The sequence below is a fragment of the Archocentrus centrarchus genome, chromosome 19 (genome assembly GCF_007364275.1).
Source record: "Archocentrus centrarchus isolate MPI-CPG fArcCen1 chromosome 19, fArcCen1, whole genome shotgun sequence".
Taxonomy (NCBI): Eukaryota; Metazoa; Chordata; class Actinopteri; order Cichliformes; family Cichlidae; genus Archocentrus; species Archocentrus centrarchus.
Window position 1 is genome coordinate 24,795,314 of NC_044364.1, and position 19,712 is coordinate 24,815,025.

The 19,712-nt window shown below is 38.2% G+C and overlaps 1 protein-coding gene across 1 annotated transcript in view; it reads left to right on the plus strand.

Annotated features, from left to right (window-relative positions):
- ryr2a (ryanodine receptor 2a (cardiac)) overlaps positions 1-19,712 on the plus strand; it is a 375,294-nt gene that overhangs the window by 65,203 nt on the left and 290,379 nt on the right. The window contains 7 exon segments of the mRNA XM_030754826.1: positions 2,266-2,385; positions 2,983-3,093; positions 10,891-10,965; positions 11,249-11,327; positions 12,031-12,143; positions 12,936-13,035; positions 17,458-17,554. Of these exon segments, the coding sequence (XP_030610686.1) occupies positions 2,266-2,385; positions 2,983-3,093; positions 10,891-10,965; positions 11,249-11,327; positions 12,031-12,143; positions 12,936-13,035; positions 17,458-17,554 (695 nt within the window).

A 19,712-nucleotide genomic window follows, 5' to 3' on the forward strand; every position in this document is an offset into this window, starting at 1 on the left:
ACTGCTAGTTACTCAGATCAGCATTAGAGGGTTACCTAGGCAGCCAGAGCTTAGAATGTCCAACAGCAGCTACCCCCCCCCCCCCCCCCCCCCCCCATAAATAAACAAACAAATAAATAAATTCTTGAGTGGAAAATCTTATTGAAACAATGAAAATGGTTTGCTATTTAAAAGACTTTGTGTCAACATGATCCCCAACAATGCCAAAATATTACAGCAGTGCTTTCAAACCATGTCAATGTTAAAAATCCAACTACAGTGCTCAACACATTTTATTTGACCACCTGTCCTAAAAATAAGAAAATGCAAATATTTTAGAAATCTTTCAAAAACTCATTTGAAACAAAACAATTATACCGTTATTTATTAGGCAAATAACAAACTGAATTTACATTTTGATTCCTAAATTTGAGCTAGCACTGTCCAGGGATGCAAGTAAATAACTGTAATTTGACATCATAATCAAAAAATTATTATACCAATATTTCTTTGTTTCTTTCTTTGCTTTTTTGTAAAACATTCCATTTGAAAATTGATGAATAACAACAAAAGAAAAATTAAAAATATGTTGATTAAATCGCTTCTGTATACTGATGAATTAACCATTACTGAAATATAAAAAATTATGTTGGTAATTACCAATACTTTTAATTTAGGGCAGCTGTGGCATAAACCTTACATTGGTTGGTGGGCTAATAAATTTGGTAAGCACACTTCATAGATCAAAAGTGTTCTGGGAGGTCTTGAATGTTTAGTAATTCCTGAGTCACGGGTAAGCTCAAAACACTCCTCTGATGGGGAAAGCGTTAAACATTTTATTACTACTGACAACTTAACTGTTTGAATATGTCTGACATGTTATGCCACATTCTTGTACTTCACACTTCAGCCTGTATCCATAGGAGCCATATTCTAAATTAATATGTTCATAAGTATCATTCATTGCCTCTGTGTATTCTTAATAAATCACAGCACACATGATAGTAAAAATAGGAAAAAATGTTTTTTATTTCTGTGATGTAAGTGAATGTTGAAAGATATTGTCATTGATAGTTAGCTTGGGCTTTACAAAAGCTGACTCACAGGGCCACTAACCTGAGGACAAATACATGTTAAACCCCATTACTTTCACAAAAAATCTGTTCAATTGTAACAAAAATCATAATACAGCCACTTTTGGTAGTAACACAATTGTCTATTGACTTTTAAACATGTATTTGATGAACTTTAAAACCAAAGTGTTTTACAGAAACTGATTTGGTTTAACTTTTGAACTTTTCTTGTTGACAAAAAGCTGTCTGTCATCTCGGCTTACATTCAACCAAACCTGCCACAGCTTGAGAGAGAGAGAGAGAGAGTTTACTGTAGGTGTACTGCTTTATAAGAAAAGGGTGCATTCCATTTAAACGACCACAATATTTCAAGAAAACTTGTGATACAAAAATTCTGATGCTATAGAAAAAAAGAGAATATTTATTGATGCTTGCAGGTTGCAGTATTTATAACTGCAAGAAAATGAAGGGCATTTTCCTTCCTTCTTTTCCAATGAGCTACTGATGACACACTCCTTAATTTTCTCACTCTTCTTATAATACTGGTGCCAGCACCAGCAGTATTATAGTGCAAAAGTAGTGACACAGCATTATCTGGTGAGACAGCATAAGTTGAGTGTTTGCACTAAAGTAGCCCAGGCAGTTTTTTCCCTGGACATTTTAAGTAGAACTTAAGTACCTTAACCTTGTAGCTCTTTGTGAGCTGCACAATATTGTCATATAATCAAATTTTTCATAATCATATTTTCTACCTGGGATGTTGTATCTTGAGTGAAGCTTTTTAAGCTCTTTAACTAGCTTGGTTGTATACCTGTACCTGACGATGTTTTTATCTGAAGTGGTGAAACATGTTTGTTACTTCCTTATTTGGTGATGACAGTTTTCTTGCATATTTTGCAAAGTACTATGCTTAGTTAGAAGATGTAGAAGTAGCTTCTAAAAGGGAGCTTTTAGGTACGAAATTATTATCAGAGGATGACACAGCTCTCAGATATGCCTGGGTTTGTCTTGTTGTTGTGCATACAAGGGAACGCATGGCTTCAAAGCAATGTGTGGCTTTGTGATAGCAATGATTTTGCAATATGATATTTTATATCAAATAAAAATTTATACTGGTATTATTGTGGAGGATATGGTATGGCACAGGCCTACTCCCTGGTGCCTATTTTTTATAATGTCTGTCCTAACCCACTGTTTTTCTTTCTGTGTTTAGGATGACGAGGTGGTCTTACAGTGCTCAGCTACAATCCACAAGGAGCAGCAGAAACTCTGTCTGGCTGCTGAAGGTTTTGGAAACAGACTCTGCTTCCTTGAGTCCATCTCAAACTCCAAGGTGCAATACTGACATAAGGCAGTCAACCTTTATGTTGTAAATAACCAAATGTGAGAAAATTCAAGGAAAACTTAAGAAAATTTAAGAAAACATGAGTTTGCATTTCTTCCATAGCTCCATTATTTCTTTTATGGCATTCATTTATGTTTCCAAAACAACTGTTTCTCCACAAGGACAGACCTGGTCTCATCATGAATTTAATAACAATGCAAAGTGCCAAAGCCACTGTTGCCAGTGTCCTGTGCCAGACACCACAGGACATCCCATAGTTGTTTTGAGAGTAGGATACTCAATATTGGCTAGGTGGCTCAAATGTTGATATGAAATTTCAAGGACACATAGGTTGTCAAAATGCTTTATGTGATGCATTAACAAAGCATAGACTAAACCAACATTGGCAAACTAGATGGTGGCTGGTTATATGTATCTTTCCATGGCTGACCTTAAATGATAATGATAGGCTGATGCAAGTTATAAACATATAAAAGCTATTTTCTTTGTCTGCAACAACGTGCCATTTTTTTCTTTCAAAGGCCACACACTGGCCTTTTATACAAGCTTCAATAAATCATAGGAGCTGTTTTCTTTTTGTTTCAGAATGTGCCTCCAGACCTGTCCATCTGCACTTTTGTGCTGGAGCAGTCTTTGTCTGTACGAGCCCTGCAGGAGATGCTGGCCAATACCGAGGAGAAGGCTGATGGGGCGAGTGTGGCACATACACATCAAAGTAGAAAATATGATTAAATGTACTGTAGGTGCTGTTCACATTAGCGTAAGAAAGAGGTCTGCACTGTTGCTTTGAAGCAAGAAGGCTGCTGTCCATTCTCTTCCATGCAAACCTGATGAAACACAAAGAAGATGACATAGACATGGAAAAAGGAAGAGCGAGTCTCTTTACAAATCACTTCATTCCACTGTCTGTTAATGGGGGTTGTTTTCCCCACTGTCCAATTCAAAGTGGTGAAAAGGAAGTTGTTGATGATTTTTGACAGAAAAGCTGGGGTTTTTAACCCCTTAACTGGCAGCAAAAAAATCACCTGACAAAAACTACATTACACCCTCTGGTTATTATTGGCTCTGAACAACCCATTTCATAGCCTATTAACTGGCTGCGTCTGGTCCGCCGGCCGAATGAAGTGCATTTATATGGCAGGCTAGACCCGCCCATTTTGACTGACACCTCATTCGGCCAATCATGTTAAGAAATGGGTTTCCCAGAGCCAATAATACTCAGAGGGCGTCACGTAGCTTTGTCAGGTGATTTGGTGCAGCCAGTTACATGATTGGCCGAATGACGTGTCAATAAAAATGGGAGGGTCTAGCCTGCCATATAAAAGGGACTACAAACGGCCCGTCACCGGGCCCTTGCCAGTTAAGGGGCTACTTCAGTTTTAATTATATTAGAGGGCTGCATCAAACCATCCCTATTTGCCAGGAATATCCCATCTATTGCTGTATTACCATTTTCCTCCCCCAATATGTATACAAATTAATGTCAGTGAGCTTACGCACTACATGTACAAGAAAATACTGTGTTTTTTATATTTATTGGATCCAAAGTCAGGGAAGATGAGACCCAGAACACTGAGGCGGAGGCAGGAAGATAAAGCGGCATCCTTTAAGTTAGTTTACCTTTGGAAACCAGTGGTGTTCCTGCCCTCAGTGGTCTGCTGAGGACCTGTTAATGGCAAACTTCAAAAGTCTCATTTCTGGACTTATCATCACTCATAGACACTACCTATGAAAGCTAAAAAAAATAAATAAATAAATAAAAAACATAAAAATAAAAAATTGCCATCTGTAACTTGAAATTTTGAGAAAATAACTTGAAAATTATGTCTAAAAATTACGAGTTAATAATGCCAAATTTATTATTATTATTATTACTGCCAATTGGAAGGTTGTTGAAAGCACTGTTGCCAACTCCTCTGTAAGGAAAGTAGTTTTTGGCTGTCCTAAAAGTCGCTAGAAGTTGCTGTGTGATGTCATCAGCTAATTTGCATATGTAGTTGTAACTGAGACTGTAGGAGAGAGGAATAACATCTTTGGTGAGACAAAAAGTGACAAAAAGGTCCGTGTACATCGCTGAGTGGAAGTTAAACACAGATATAATTCACTCGGATGATGGCTGGTGTTTGGTTTATTTCAGTGTTTCATTTGTTCCTGAGCAAATTGGTTTGGCTGAGATTAAAGTTAAGCTTCATAACTAGATAATTTTATTCAACATTACTTTCTTACTAGAGAGTTGTCAATATATTTGGAAATGAAACATTCACTCATCTGTATTCCTTGATGTGTTGTTTTAAGTGCTGACATTAAATAAACAAAAACAAAAGAAGGAGCAAAAGTTCCCCCTCAGTGCCAAAGTGAGTTCCAGGCGAGGCCAAAGCGTACGAAGGAATGCAATACGAAGGCTGTATGTACATAAAACATGGCGACATCAGAAGATCTCAGGTTTCCAGCCTATTTCCAAAACTCTCCAAAATTCACCAGCATCAGAAAAAGTTGCTATATTTGTCGCTAGTTACTTTTTGGAAAAAAAAGTCACTGGGGGGTCTGAAAAGCCGCTAAAACTAGTGACAAATCGCTAAGTTGGCAACACTGTTTAAAAGATGTAATTTCCTTGTTACCCAGAAGCAGATGACATCAATGCATGCACACTCAAAATGGGGTAGCAACAGTATCAGTGAGCTACAAGTGTCTAGAAAACGTGAACAAATTGTTGTCAGCTTTTTGATTGTCAATGATTAAAATGCATTCTAGCAAAAAACAGCTGCATAGAAGGTTAGGAATCAATGTTTTCATGTTGATCTGTTGGACAGCTGATGCCTGCTGCTTCCCGTTAACAAGGAAATGACATATCATCACGGAGCATCCTGATTGGCAGAGCAAACTCGATATTTCAAGTTAAGGATGGCGATTTATTTATTTTTTTTAGTGGCAGAAACAATTACATATACAGTCCGCAGAATTGTTTTTTCCTAACTTGAAGACTGTGACTCCGATATTAATAAAAGTGTCTGATTTATTCATGTAAATTGTTTTAGTAAGGTTTATTGGTAATTCTAATTTGACTGTAGGTGTGAATGTGATTGACTGCAATACTGGCAACTTGTCCAGAGTGCACCCTGCATAAGACAGCTGGATAGGCTCCAGCTGCCACCTAAATTGGATAAGTGGTTAAGAAAATGCATAGATGAATGGAGTTTTAATCATGCGCACTTTAAAAACAAACACAATATCCCAGTGCAGATATAGTGCTGTTATGGATGGGGTCTAATAGATATGCGAGTCATATCAGATTTCATCATGACTTCCATTTGAATGTTAAGGGAATTTCTTCTTTCTCACAGTCAGCAGACATCAAAGCCAGGACCATGAAAAACAATGACATGCACACGCACAAATACACGTACTTACGAACAGAAATATAGGCATATACTCACACACTCGGTGTGTGTGTGTGTGTGTGTGTGTCTGTGTGTTACATTAGTAACACATACAGACACACACAAATTGGTGGTGTAACACACCAATTTTCATTTGTTTTCTAGTCAAATGTGGCTCAAAAGCTACACTCAGTGTGTGTTACGTTAGTAACACACACTGAGTGTAGCTTTGGGAACTATATGCTATGCATATGCCGATGAGCACTAGGGGTGTAATCGTACAACATTCCACAGTTCACATTGCGGTAGAGAAGCCACAGTTCAGTGAATTTCGGTTTGGTTCATTTGCATATAGTATATGAAATAATCGTTTCTGGATCAAATGATGATTAAAACAAACAAATAACTTAGAACGTCTTTATTCCTTGCAAACATTAACAAGAAATAACTTTCAATGAACATAGAAGCCACATTTGATTTGAAAACAAATGAAAATTGAATAAAAAACAAACTGATGATCAATTGACCAGTGTCTAATAAATCACCTGAGTGGGCTGTTATTGTTTCACTACTAAAACACAATGCAACACAACATCCATCCACTCACTTCTGCTTATCCTGTTCAGGGTTGTGGGGGGGCTGGAGCCTATCCCAGCTGACAGGGCGAGAGGCAGGGTACACCCTGTACAGGTCGCCAGCGCTGTCGCAGGGCTGCAACACAACATTCCTCAGCAAATGAAGCTCACAAAATAATCCTCTTCTAATAAGATTCGTGAGAACAAAATTAATCAGTACCTACATATCACTTGAATGTATCTACATATCACCCTATTATCACCTCATGCTTATTTATTCTCAATATTGCCGCAATTATTGGTTTTCAGCAGATCAGACATACACAAGAGCTGACAATCAACAACAGCTGGTTTTAAGCTAACATGCCAGCTAACGTTAGGTTTGAATGTCCTAAAAGTCACACTTTCCCCTGATAAACAGTTTGATTATGTTCTCACATCATCATGATAAGTGCGTGTGTCATCTACAAAATTAGATCTACCTCTAAGAAAGTTTCAGCAACACTGGCTAACACTGGCTAAATCAGCAGCACTAATTAAAAAAAGCAGCAGTTTAGTCCTGAAACTTATCTCAGTATCACTGTCATCAGACAGTAGTGCACTTCTCTGACTCATTGACTTGTTTTGGACTCACTTGACAAAATTTTACAGCCTACTCCAGAGTAAATAGATGTGGATGCTTCATGAGGTAAACGGGATCTTACAGTCTACACTCACTAGATATGAGTCGGCCAGAGGGTTTGAAATGACATGGGAGTCAAAAGGTAAAATACTTAATTAACACATCTATTTTTATTCCTGATTTATTGATGTGTTGATTTTATTCAAATATGTCAAAAATATAGTGTGTGTAAAAAATTTTTTTATACACAACCAGTAGGAGAAATACCCCAGCTGTTGTGGGGAAATACAAGGCGGCCAGCGGTGGTTGATATGAGCCACAGTGGGTTAAAACAGAATTTATTTAGGTCTGTGACTTTAAAAAAAAAAATTGGGGGGGCACGGTGAACCAGATCTTGGCTTCTATACCACTGTTAGCAGTTAACCACTGTGAGCCGTTACACCTCTAGTTTCCACTCAGATTCCTACTCAGAATACCCAGCAGTGTATGCTAACTTGAATTAACTCCTGACATGTCATGCAGCACTATAAAATGTAAAAGAAAACCTTTTTTCTAGCAGCAGTGCAAAAAAGTACTCAAATATCTCCTGACTTCTAAAAAAGAAGAGCTACTTTAACTGCAGGCTGCCACCCTGGCAGATGAGTTTATCCTGTCCAACAAAATGAATGCTGCAGAAAATAACCTCTCCTCTCTTAGTGCACCTCAGAGGACCAGAAATGACCCTGTTACAAAGCCTGAGAGTGGCAAAGGTAAAGAAACTATGTTTCTTTTGCCATAAATCCGATCATCTCATCACCAACTGTCTGAAATTAAAACATAGGCAGCAGGCTACAGAGCCTATCTTGAGAAAAACAGTGAGTTGTGGCTCTCAGACTGACAAAGAGGCCTGGCATATCAGAAAACATGGTAAATGTCAGACTTTGGCTAACTCTGCGTTGTATCTTAACCATGTTCCTGGTCCACCTGATCTGTGATGTGATGTGTTGCCTGTATCTTCAGCATTTGGCTCTGTAGATCTAACTCTGTACTGTTTACTTAATTAATGAACAATGCCCATGTGCTGTCCATGTAAATTGTCCCAAAATAGGGCAACACTTTCATGTCTTTGATGTGCAGCTTTGAAAATGAGAATAATGATACACTATTTCTGGGTCAGTCTCTCCTCAGAAACACTGTATTAGTTTGTTGTATTATCAGTTAGAATCTGATTTTCAAAAGACTGAGATGATGAGATAAACAAGCAGTTACAGTAACTCAAAGCATTCACAGGTCTGGAGCTGGTGCAGATCCACTCTTTCCTCAGCTTGACCCTGTCAAAAAGACCTATTGGTGGGGTACTATCTAATGATACACATCATCCATTTAAATTCCAAAGGTCGTAGAAAGTCATAAGAAAATCTACCCACTTTAACAAGATATACAAATGCTGGTCATAAAATTAGAATATCATGAAAAAGTTGATTTATTTCAGTAATTCCATTCAAAAAGTGACACTTGTATATTATATTCATTCATTACACACACACTAATATATTTCAGATGTTTATTTCTTTTAATTTTGATGATTATAACTGACAACTAATGAAAACCCCAAATTCAGTATCTCAGAAAAGTAGATTACTTAAGACCAATACAAAAAAGGATTTTTAGAAATGTTGGCCAACTGAAAAGTATGAACATGAAAACTATGAGCATGTACAGCACTCAATACTTACTTAGATTACTGCAGCAGTGCAGCGTGGCATGGAGTTGATCAGTTTGTGACACTGCTCAGGTGTGATGAGAGCCCAGGTTGCTCGGATAGTGGCCTTCAGCTCTTCTGAATTGTTGGGTCTGGCGTATCACATCTTCCTCTCCACATTAGCCCATAGATTTTCTATGGGGTTAAGGTCAGGTGAGTTTGCTGGCCAATTAAGAACAGGGATACCATGGTCCTTAAAGCAGGTACTGGTAGCTTTGGCACTGTGTGCAGGTGCCAAGTCCTGTTGGAAAATGAAATCTGCATCTCCATAAAGTTGGTCAGCAGCAGAGAGCAGGAAGTGTTCTAAAACTTCCTGGTAGACGGCTGCGTTGACCTTGGACCTCTGGAAACACAGTGGACCAACACCAGCAGATGACACGGCACCCCAAACTGACTGTGGAAACTTTACACTGGACCTCAAGCAACGTGTATTCTGTGCCTCTCCTCTCTTCCTCCAGACTCTGCTGGGACCTTGATTTCCAAAGGAAATGCAACATTTACTTTGATCAGAGAACATAACTTTGGAGCACTCAGCAGCAGTCCAGTCCTTTTTGTCTTTAGCCCAGGCGAGATGCTTCCGACGCTGTCTCTTGTTCAAGTGTGGCTTGACACGAGGACTGCGACAGCTGAAACCCACGTCTGCATACGTCTGTGCGTGGTGGTTCTTGAAACACTGACTCTCAGCTGCAGTCCACTCTTTGTGAATCTCCCCCACATTTTTGAATGGGTTTTGTTTCACAATCCTCTCCAGGGTGCTGTTATCCCTGTTGCTTGTACACTTTTTCTACTACATCTTTTCCTTCCCTTTGCCTCTCTATTAATGTGCTTGGACACAGAGCTCTGTGAACAGCCAGCCTCTTTAGCAATGACCTTTTGTGTCTTGCCCTCCTTATGCAAGGTGTCAAAGGTCGTCTTTTGGACAACTGTCAAGTCAGCAGTCTTCCCCATGATTGTGTAGCCTACAGAACTAGACCGAGAGACCATTTAAAGGCCTTTGCAGGTGTTTTGAGTTAATTAGCTGATTAGAGTGTGGCACCAGGTGTCTTCAATTTTGAACCTTTTCACAATATTCTAATTTTCTGAGATACTGAATTTGGGGTTTTCATTAGTTGTCAGTTATAATCATCCAAATTAAAAGAAACAAACATTTGAAATATATCAGTTGGTGTGTAATGAATGAATATAATATATAAATTTCATTTTTTAAATGGAATTTCTGAAATAAATCAACTTTTTCATGCTATTCTAATTTTATGACAAGCACCTGTAGTCTGCTCTTGCCTCAACAAAATAAAAAGTGTAATGGCTTAACAACAAAATACATACAGTATATGTAAATATTATAATACCTCCAGGCAGATATATACACCAGACACAATATTAAAACTGCTGGAAAGTGAAGTGAATAACACTGATCATCTTTTTACAATGCTGTGTTCTGAGAAACTTGGGTTACTCTAAATAGGATCATGTGGGATGTGTCTAAACAAGCCTGATCCATTCTGGTCCAACCCTGCAATCCAAAGCACCCAGAGGATCTCCTGCCAATGTCCTGGTGCCAGATGCTCCAGGGCCCACAGGTTCCTAGGCCTTGAGTGGTCAGAGCTGTTTTTGCGGCCTTCACAATATTAGGAATATAGTTTTATTGTTGTGGTTTTTGATATACACCAATGAAATCCCAGAAAAAGTAGACAATAGCAGTGAAGAAAAATATGACAGTTTTTTGTTATAAGAATAATTTCTATGTGTCATTCTAAGCAGTGACTGAATTGTTGAACCAGTTGAGGCACTCTAAATGTGAACCAAGTGTTAGTAGTGAGTCCACTTGCTCAATGGCCAAATCACTTCATTAGAAAGGCTTAGAAGATTGTAATTATACCATCAGCTATGGATCGTAAAATGGCAGTAATATAGTAATGATTACACTTCTGCACAGGGTACTTTAAGATGCTATGAGGAATTGATGGTTGATCAGCCAAAGTACATTTTAGTTGTTTTATATAAAGTCAAAGTTCCACTCTCATTGGTTTTATTCCTGCCTTTGTCTATTGTATTGGTAGGTATATCGCCATTGTTTTATTGGCATGTTTGCTTTGCTGCAGTTTTTCTTTCTTGGTGACTGTCTTTGGTAATTTTTTTCTCTCTGTCCCTTTTGGTGTCTTTCAATGACACTCTCAGATGGCCCAGGGAGGTGGTCATCGGACCCTACTGTATGGACACGCTGTGCTACTACGGCACTCCAACAGTGGAATGGTCAGTAAACAGTCAAACACACTCCCAAAACCTACTGCATAAAGGTTTTTAATGTTTAATGAAAACTGTGACATTGTTGGGAATAAGAAAAAGAAAACGAGAAGAAAAAAATGTTATGCCTTGATTCATCACTCTGCTCATATTAGGTAAGTAAGTCAGTGGACATGTCACAATATTTAAACTGTCATACCCAAATCTAGAGGTTTTCAGTGAATGTACTGTAATTGCAATATAATTGCTTGATAAAATTAATTATTTTATTTATTTGTGTTTCTCTGTTTAGTACCTGTGCTGCCTGTCTACTTCACGGTCATCTACAGACAAACTGGCTTTTGATGTGGGACTGCAGGAAGATACCACAGGTATCTTGTAGGGACATTTACGCTAATATGGAACCAGTTCTACTTAGCCTAAGTTTGAACAGTTTTTTGTGAGATTTAAATCCCAAAATTGCAAGTTCTTAAGGCACAGCTATGACAACATCATTATGAGTGTATCTTATTTAAAACACTAAACAGTGGAAAACTTTTTTAAAAAAATTTTCAAGCTTAGTTAGGGCTGGATCAGGTGAACCGAACCCTCCCTTCATTATATTGCCTGGGTTGCTGCTTCTCATGATGCAGCAGCCCAGGCAGGAGTTTTTTGTATTATTGTAGGGTCTTACAATATAAAGTGCCTTGAGGCAACTGTTGTTGTGATTTGGCACTATAGAATAGAACTCTCAGTGTTATAACAGTTAAGTCTGACTCCTGTTTCTCCACAGTGGCTTTCACTTTTGAACAAAGTAACATAACACAGCACAACAAGGTCCAGTGTCTATATCATTGTTGACCTGTTTCTGTAAAAGTGACAGAAGTTACAATACAGTTACACTCTGCAGAATACAAAAATCTATCTACCAAACAGGTGCACAAACACCATAGTTGCACAAGTTTTTGTTTTATGGATGGACACATTTCTGCTTTATCTCCTGCATTGCTGCTGCTGATGATTGTGTGTGTGTGTGTGTGTGTGTGTGTGTGCGCGCGCACATGCATGTGTGTGTGTGTGTGTGTGTGTGTGTAGGCGAGGCATGCTGGTGGACCATCCATCCAGCATCAAAGCAGCGCTCAGAGGGAGAAAAGGTCAGAGTTGGAGATGATCTCATCCTGGTCAGCGTCTCCTCTGAAAGATATCTGGTCAGTAACAGCTGTGCGTGGGAACATGTCAGCAAAGAGGGGCTCAGAGCTTGATATTTGTATCTTTTATATTTATAGGTGCATGAGTGTCGAGAGTTGCACTAAAATTTTGTTGTAGAAACAATATACAATAACAATAAAGAAACCTTGAACCTTAAATCTTTCTTTCTTTCTAGTTATTGTAAAGGTGTTACTGATGTTTATAACTTGTTTTAAAAAGTGTGTAAGTTTGTGGTAGAGTGGCATTGCTATACAATCAAAAGATTTTGAAACTCAAGACTGCAGTTTATTTCCTATTTCACCCATTATTTTATTGGCTCTTTTGTTAGGTTAAAACACCAAAACTACTCAGTTAGGTTTATAAAAACAATTATGGTTTGGATTATGAAATGACATGACAATATGTGCAGCTGACGAATCTGCACAGGTGATGTGATCATATCGCAGAACCTCAAAACAATTGGGGAACACATTTTTGCGACAAGTGGTTGCCACACTGATGCTGACCACTCTCTAGCTCTGTGTGACTGGGGCCTTAGTTTCCCCAAATAATTCTGCATCATCTTGGTCTTCATTTGCTTCATTTTCCTTTTCCCTCTTGCTATGTATTTTAAACGCTTAGAACATAAAACTGTGCTCCTGACCCTACACTGATGCATCAGGACTGCACACGCTTTGCTTTCCTAATGGCTAAATCATGAGTCAAATTTGGATACATTTTCTGTATAAATTTCAGTGTGGTGTATCAGTGAATACTTGTTCAAATCTGACACTTGTGTCTGCTTCTTGTAGCATCTGTCCTACGGTAATGGCAGTCTCCATGTAGATGCAGCCTTCCAGCAGACACTGTGGAGTGTGGCTCCCATCTGTTCTGGCAGTGAAGTAGCACAAGGTACATTTGTCTCTCTTTCACTGTCTCTTCTTTCTTTTTTACCTTTGTGTTTTTGTTTACTCTTCTGTTGTTTCTTTTAATGCCTAAAGCAGAAATACTGTTTTCCACAAATATAACAATTTATTCTGTGTAATGTAACAGTGCAGTTAAACACCAAGAAAAAAAATCAAACAAAATAAATGAAACACCAATCTGACCCTCAAACAAATAAAAATTACGGACCAGGCAAATAATAAAAGAAAAGCACAACAAAAAACTGCATAGTTTACAACACTTGAACAGGTCCATGGAGCGTCAGTGTAAACTCTACAGTGATCACGATGTAAACTTATGATAAAATATAGACCCTCTTTATCATTATCTCAACATGTGATTCTTTGGTGTGGTAAGGTGTAGTAGACCATAGGTGTAGTAAGTAAACTATGTTCTTGTGCTTTTACAAAATGTCTCAGCTCATGGCCAGAAACTTAGAGCTGGTAGGGCTGGTCACCTACTGATCGGAAGGTCAGCGGTTCAATTCCTGGCTACTCCAGCCTGCATGCTAATTTGTCCTTGGGCAAGATACTTAACCCCAAGTTGCTCTCCGACGCAACCGTTAGAGTGTGAATGTGTGTGAATGTTAGACAATTAAAGCACTTAGCTTAGATAGTCATGGAAGTGCTTGTATGAATGGGAGTGCATGGGTAAATGTAAATGTGTTGTATAAGCACTTTGAGTGCTCAGACTGAATAGAAAAGCACTATGTAAGAACTAGTCCATTTACTCCATTCACTAGTGTTGTAGTACTCAAGATCGGTCTTGGTCTCGAGACCGCTTTTTGATGGACTCGACCGCATTTGGTCTTGGTTTTGTCATGGACTCGGACATTGCGCACTTGGGATTTTATTTAAAGACCAGTCAAGACCACATCTCTGGAAATATCACTAAATTGCCAGAATACTGTCCAATTTATTTTTTAACATATTTGCTTTTATTGGATGCAAATCATACTGATTCAAATCCAACAAAGATTGCGCTCCTCTGCCTCTCAAAGGAGCGCACCTCGCAGACTCCGCCCCGGCTAGGTCGCTGCTTACGCCTGTATCATTTCACCGCAGTTTGCAGTCTACCACAGAGCACGGACAGTTTCATTCATAATGTGCACGTTTGGTCTCACTATGGTCATGCGTGTGCTGCATAAATCGAAATAACAACCGGCATGAACACGAAGAGAAGTAAGAGGGAAAATGAAGATCAAAGAAAAATTTCAGGCTTCCGATTCAACAAAAAAAATCCCAGCATGAAAGGTAAATACCAACCTTCATGTATTTTGATACACAAACTAAAAATTTAATGCAAGTTTTAGGGCTGCAACGATTCTTGGAGTAACGCAAATCGATTATTAAAAATCCTCGACACAAATTTCTTGCTTTGATGTTTCGTTTCAACTCTGCAGCTCAGGTGTCTCCGTGTAAACGGAGCATTTCCTCCACATTAGTTCAACATCGCTGTAACGGATTTCCGTCATTTGGAAAAAAAAACAAAAACGACCCTTTAACAAGAGTGGATCGCTGAGATGTTTTTCCACGCCCCCACTTCTCTGTGCTGTGAGTGCGCATGTTTGAATGTGCGTGCGTGTTGTGCAGAGGATATCAGCTGTTATTTTTTAGAACAGACCTATAACCACAGTGTACTGGGGAAAGGGGGGCTGCAATTAGCACTAGCAATCGTTCAGAGAAACATCTGCAGTACGGAAGTTAAAATATGCTGATGAATTGTTAAAATTAAAAATTATTTCTTATCCAATTACTTGATTAACTGACGGAGTAATCAATTGAATACTTGATTACTAAAATAACTGATAGTTGCAGCCCTACTTGTATTCAGAAAGCCATAGTCAAACATTAGTTTTCAGCACTAGTAGAGCTATGAGAGGCCTTCAAGAATAAAACTACAGTTCCCAGCAAGATGACGTCAATTCCTATTGTTGCATTAAAAACGTGATAGTTTATGCTCACAACATGGTGGCTGATATTCAAATGTAGGAAATGCTTTTAGCAGCTGATTGTTAAAAAATCTGGATTAATTTTTTGTTGTGTATTTTTTTATGTGATTTCTGCAAACACATTAGTGGAAGGAAACGGCACTCTGGAATACATTAAATGCTTGATATATAAATGTAACTTTTCTGGATTATATGCAAAAATTATCATTCTATCAATCTAATAAGGCCTGATTTAGAGTTCTGCATTTATCCTTTGTGTATAACTGAAAATCCTCTCTGAACCTAACCTGACATGCACCTCGAGAAATGTAACTACACGTCCAAAAAAACTGATTACTGCTTTCCAGTTACATCTTAGGCCCCATTACTCAATTAACAAGGGGGAGCGGCATTTAGCGGTTAGCATTAGCTTGCTAATTAGCATTAGCGTTAGCCCTGGGGTGAGAAATATTTCTTGCTAGAACCCTGAAGTTACCATGGCCACCCCCAATGGTAACGACAGAGAAGTAAGTAAGTTGTTTCTCCGCCATTAGTACATTGAGCTAGTGGTGGGCAGATCGATCCTAATATCGATAATATGGATGCCAACGTTGGTATTGGTATTAATCAATATCAGTATAATGAGATCGATACTTTGGCTTCAGTTTCTCTCCTGTATGCAGTGCTGCGGTTTCATCAAAGATGCGAGCTGACTGTTTAAGTGTTGCTCCTGTCACAGCACAGAGCAGGCACACTTTGCTCCTCCCCTCCCCACAGTGTTTTGTTATACTGTCACATGACACATAACATATTTTACTTAGGAAAAAAAAAAGGATTTTACTATGAAACATTTAAAGCAAATTTAAATTTAAATTTGTAGAAAATTAGTGAATGAAGGGAAATTTTTTATTAAATTTTTTTATTATACTTTATGAACAATCTACCTGGAAAAAAAGTTTACATTTGTTCTTGAGTGATGATTTTGTACACTTAATTTATGAAAAAAAAAAAAATCCAGACATCAATGTATGGGGAAAATTGTTTTGTTAATGTTCTATTGTTTCAGAACGATAACTTTTATTTTGATAAAGTATTTTCTACTTACATATAAACTTTACCCAATTCAGTTCTATTAACTAATTAATGATCCAAAGGAAAAAAAAATCTCAAACCAGTTAAACTTCATGGAAATTCTTCATAATTATTAAAAAGTATTGGTATCAGTATCGGTGGTAATGGCCCCGTGTTTACTTGGCATAGGATCGATACCAAATCTTGAAGTATCGCACACAACTACATTGAGCAGCATACACGAGGAGTGATTGACAGTGCTAAGATGCTCCTCCTGGCTCTGATTGGTTGTTTTTGAGTGGGAGTGGTTCAGGGAGGAGGTGGAGGAGCTCCATTTTTTTTCGCAGATTATCGGTCTCATACTGTCGTGACATGGTGACAGTTTTAACAAATATGTAAAAAACAGATTTTTTATAAAAGTTACATACTGCAGCTTTAATCTGTATAAGATTAAAGGCTTTAGTTCTTACTGTTGGTGAGTGTTTGCCATTTTTTCAGTTTTACACATTTGGCTATGTGGTTTTGAAATAGCACCCATTTTTACAAAGATTGTTGTTGGTTTAAAGACAACATAACTTTATACATTGTTCATGAAAGGCAGAGAAAAGTTAAGACTAGTGTGATGAATTATGAATAATTGTTTTACATTCTGTGATAAATGATGGAAGTCACCCAGGAGTATTAATTAAAGATGGTTATATTTATTTGAGCTGTGAGTGTTTAATATCAGGATGACTTTATGGGAATGTTTATCTTTCAGATCAATTTGAGAAGTAATTTTGATCATGTTTCACATTTTATTGGGTCATGTAGCATCAGGCACTGGTCTTGGTCTTGTCTCGGTCTCACCCTCCCTCGGTCTTGGTCTTGACTGGTCTTGGACCCTAAAAGTCTTGGTCTTGTCTCGGTCTCGATACACTCTGGTCTTGGTCTTGTCTCGGTCTCGGGTTAGGTGGTCTTGACTACAACACTACCAAAAACTCACTTTGTCACAGACTACACACTGATGTTAGAGTGCCATTCTTTGAAACACAGTTGTTCTTCGTTTGGACAGGGAGTTCTGCTGAGCTTTATGTATCTGAACAGGTGGGTTTCAGATGTAAAATTCATGTTACAAAACCATCACATCCCAGCTGCACTTGCTCCCTGCTGTCATCCATCCAAGTCAGGTTCATCAGAATACTTAAATGAATTTCAAAAATAGCAAAGTGTCGGTAAGATAGCAGGTGTAGTAATTCTGGTGGTTTTATGTCAATCACTGGAGAATGATGTAGTGATGAAGTTGCACCCCCTGTCCTTCTACATATTTTTCACAACCCTCCTTTCTACCTCTTCTACTTCCATTAATTCATTTTAAGATTCATCCCTTTCTGCTTTCTTTTCTTCAGGTTTCCTAATTGGAGGTGATGTTTTGCGCCTACTTCATGGCCACATGGACGAGTGTCTAACAGTTCCTTCTGGGGAGCATGGAGATGAGCAGAGGAGGTAAGTTTCACACACACACACACACACACACACACACGCACACGCACACACATATGGTTTTCAACAAAATTAAAAGAAATAAACATTTGAAATATATCAGTCTGTGTGTATGAATATAATATTTCAAGTTTCACTTTTTGAATGGAATTACTGAAATAAATCAACGTTTTCATGATATTCAAATTTTATGACCAGCACCTGTATATAGTGCTTTTCTACTCTACTTTGAGCACTCAAAGTGCTTTACTTGCCTCATTTAGCGATTCACAGCTAAGTGCTTTCTATCTAACATTCACACTCCAATGAACACATCATAAAGCAACTTGAGGTTCAGTATGCCCAAAGATACTTGGAATGGAGACTGGAGCAGCCAGGAATCAAACTTCTGACCTTCTGCTTAGTAGATGACCTGGTCTTCCTCCTGAGTTACACATGTTGGTTGGGTGTGTGCCTAAAGGAATATGTATCACTTTGTTTTGTAAAGTGGCAATGCACATGTTTGCTGAGAGCAAAGAGCATTTGTGGCAGGACCTTCCTCATCATATGCAATGATGTTTAAGCCACTTTAATGTGTGATAATTATTATAATACCAGGATACCAGTAATAATACCAGGTTATTAAGGAAAATTATTAGTTAATATGCAAGACCCTGTGACTTTGCAACTTATCTAAAAGCAGTTTAAAGGGTGTGGCAGTAATCCATTCAACCAATGATTACAGTGATCGCTATAGCAAGGGTGAAGCAAATCAATAAATGTGCATAGTGGCTTAGAATCAGATGATCAAATGATCTTTTGCTTAGCCATACTGTATGGCTAACCCCACTTTTTTTTTTTTTTTTTGCCTTACCAGCCCTTTTGTTAGTGCAGGGTTCCATTGATGGATTTGAGTTAGGAAGACTTGCAGTCCAGTTTAGCTGCTGTGCTTGCTGTGGTTCAAGTTCACGGAAGAGCGTGACTCCCTTTGTCATTGTTCTTTTCATGGCTTCAGTGTTTAAACTCTTGTATTTAAAATCCATCTCCCATCTTCCCATTTTTCTTTTTCTCCCTGTAAACTCTGATAATTTGCTTGATCCCCAAACTTTATTATGAATAATTGTTATACATGCATCTTTAGGTTTTTTGTGTTGTCTATATGTGAAGCTGGCTTTGGGAGAAGTGCACAGCGACTTTCTCTCATGTGATATATAGCGCAACCAAAAATGCACGAACTAAAGAATGAACTAAAAGCAGTCCTTTATTTAGACTTAACCAAAAAAAAAAAAAAATCTTAAAATGAAATTATGAAATGAAATATTATTATGTGATACTATGTATCAAAATTTTTCTCAGTATTTTCTGTGCGAGTCAAAATGCAACGAAATTTCTTTCTGTGTACACTTGTGAATAATGAATGACAATAAAGATTGTTTAAGTCCAGAATGTGAAGTCAAACAGAAATCCAAAAAATAAGGAACACGGGACTATACACTGATTACTCAATAAAAAGCAGAATGGACCAAAACAAACAAAACAATTCAGTTCAGTTTTATTTATATAGCACCAAATCACAACAACAGTCGTCTCAAGGTACTTCATATTGTAAGGTGAAGACCCTACAATAATACAGAGAAAACCCCAACAGTCAGATGACCCCCTATGAGTAAGCAAGAACAAACTCCTTTTCAACAGGAAGAAACCTCCAGTGGAACCAGGCTCAAGGAGGGGCAGTCATCTACTGTGACCACTTGGGGGTGAGGGGAGAAAGAAAGGACAAAAGACATGCTGTGGAAGAGAGCCAGAGATTAATAATAGCTAATGATTAAATGCAGTATTAAATGAGTATTGTTTAAATGCAGAGAGAGGGAGAAGAGGTGAGAAAGACTCAGTGCATCATGGGAAGCCCCCAGCAGGCTTTGCCTGTTGCAGCATAACTAACAAAGAGTTCAGGGTCACCTGATCCAGCTTTAACTGTAAGCTTTATGAAAAAGGAAAGTTCTAAACCTGATCTTAAAAGTAAAAGTGTCTGTCTCCTGCATCCAAATTGGGAGCGGGTTCCACAGAAGAGGGGCCTGAAAGCTGAAGGCTCTACCTCCCATTTTACTTTTAAATACCCCAGAAACCACAAGTAAGCCAGCAGAGTGAGAACAAAGTGCTCTATTGGGGTGATATGGTACTA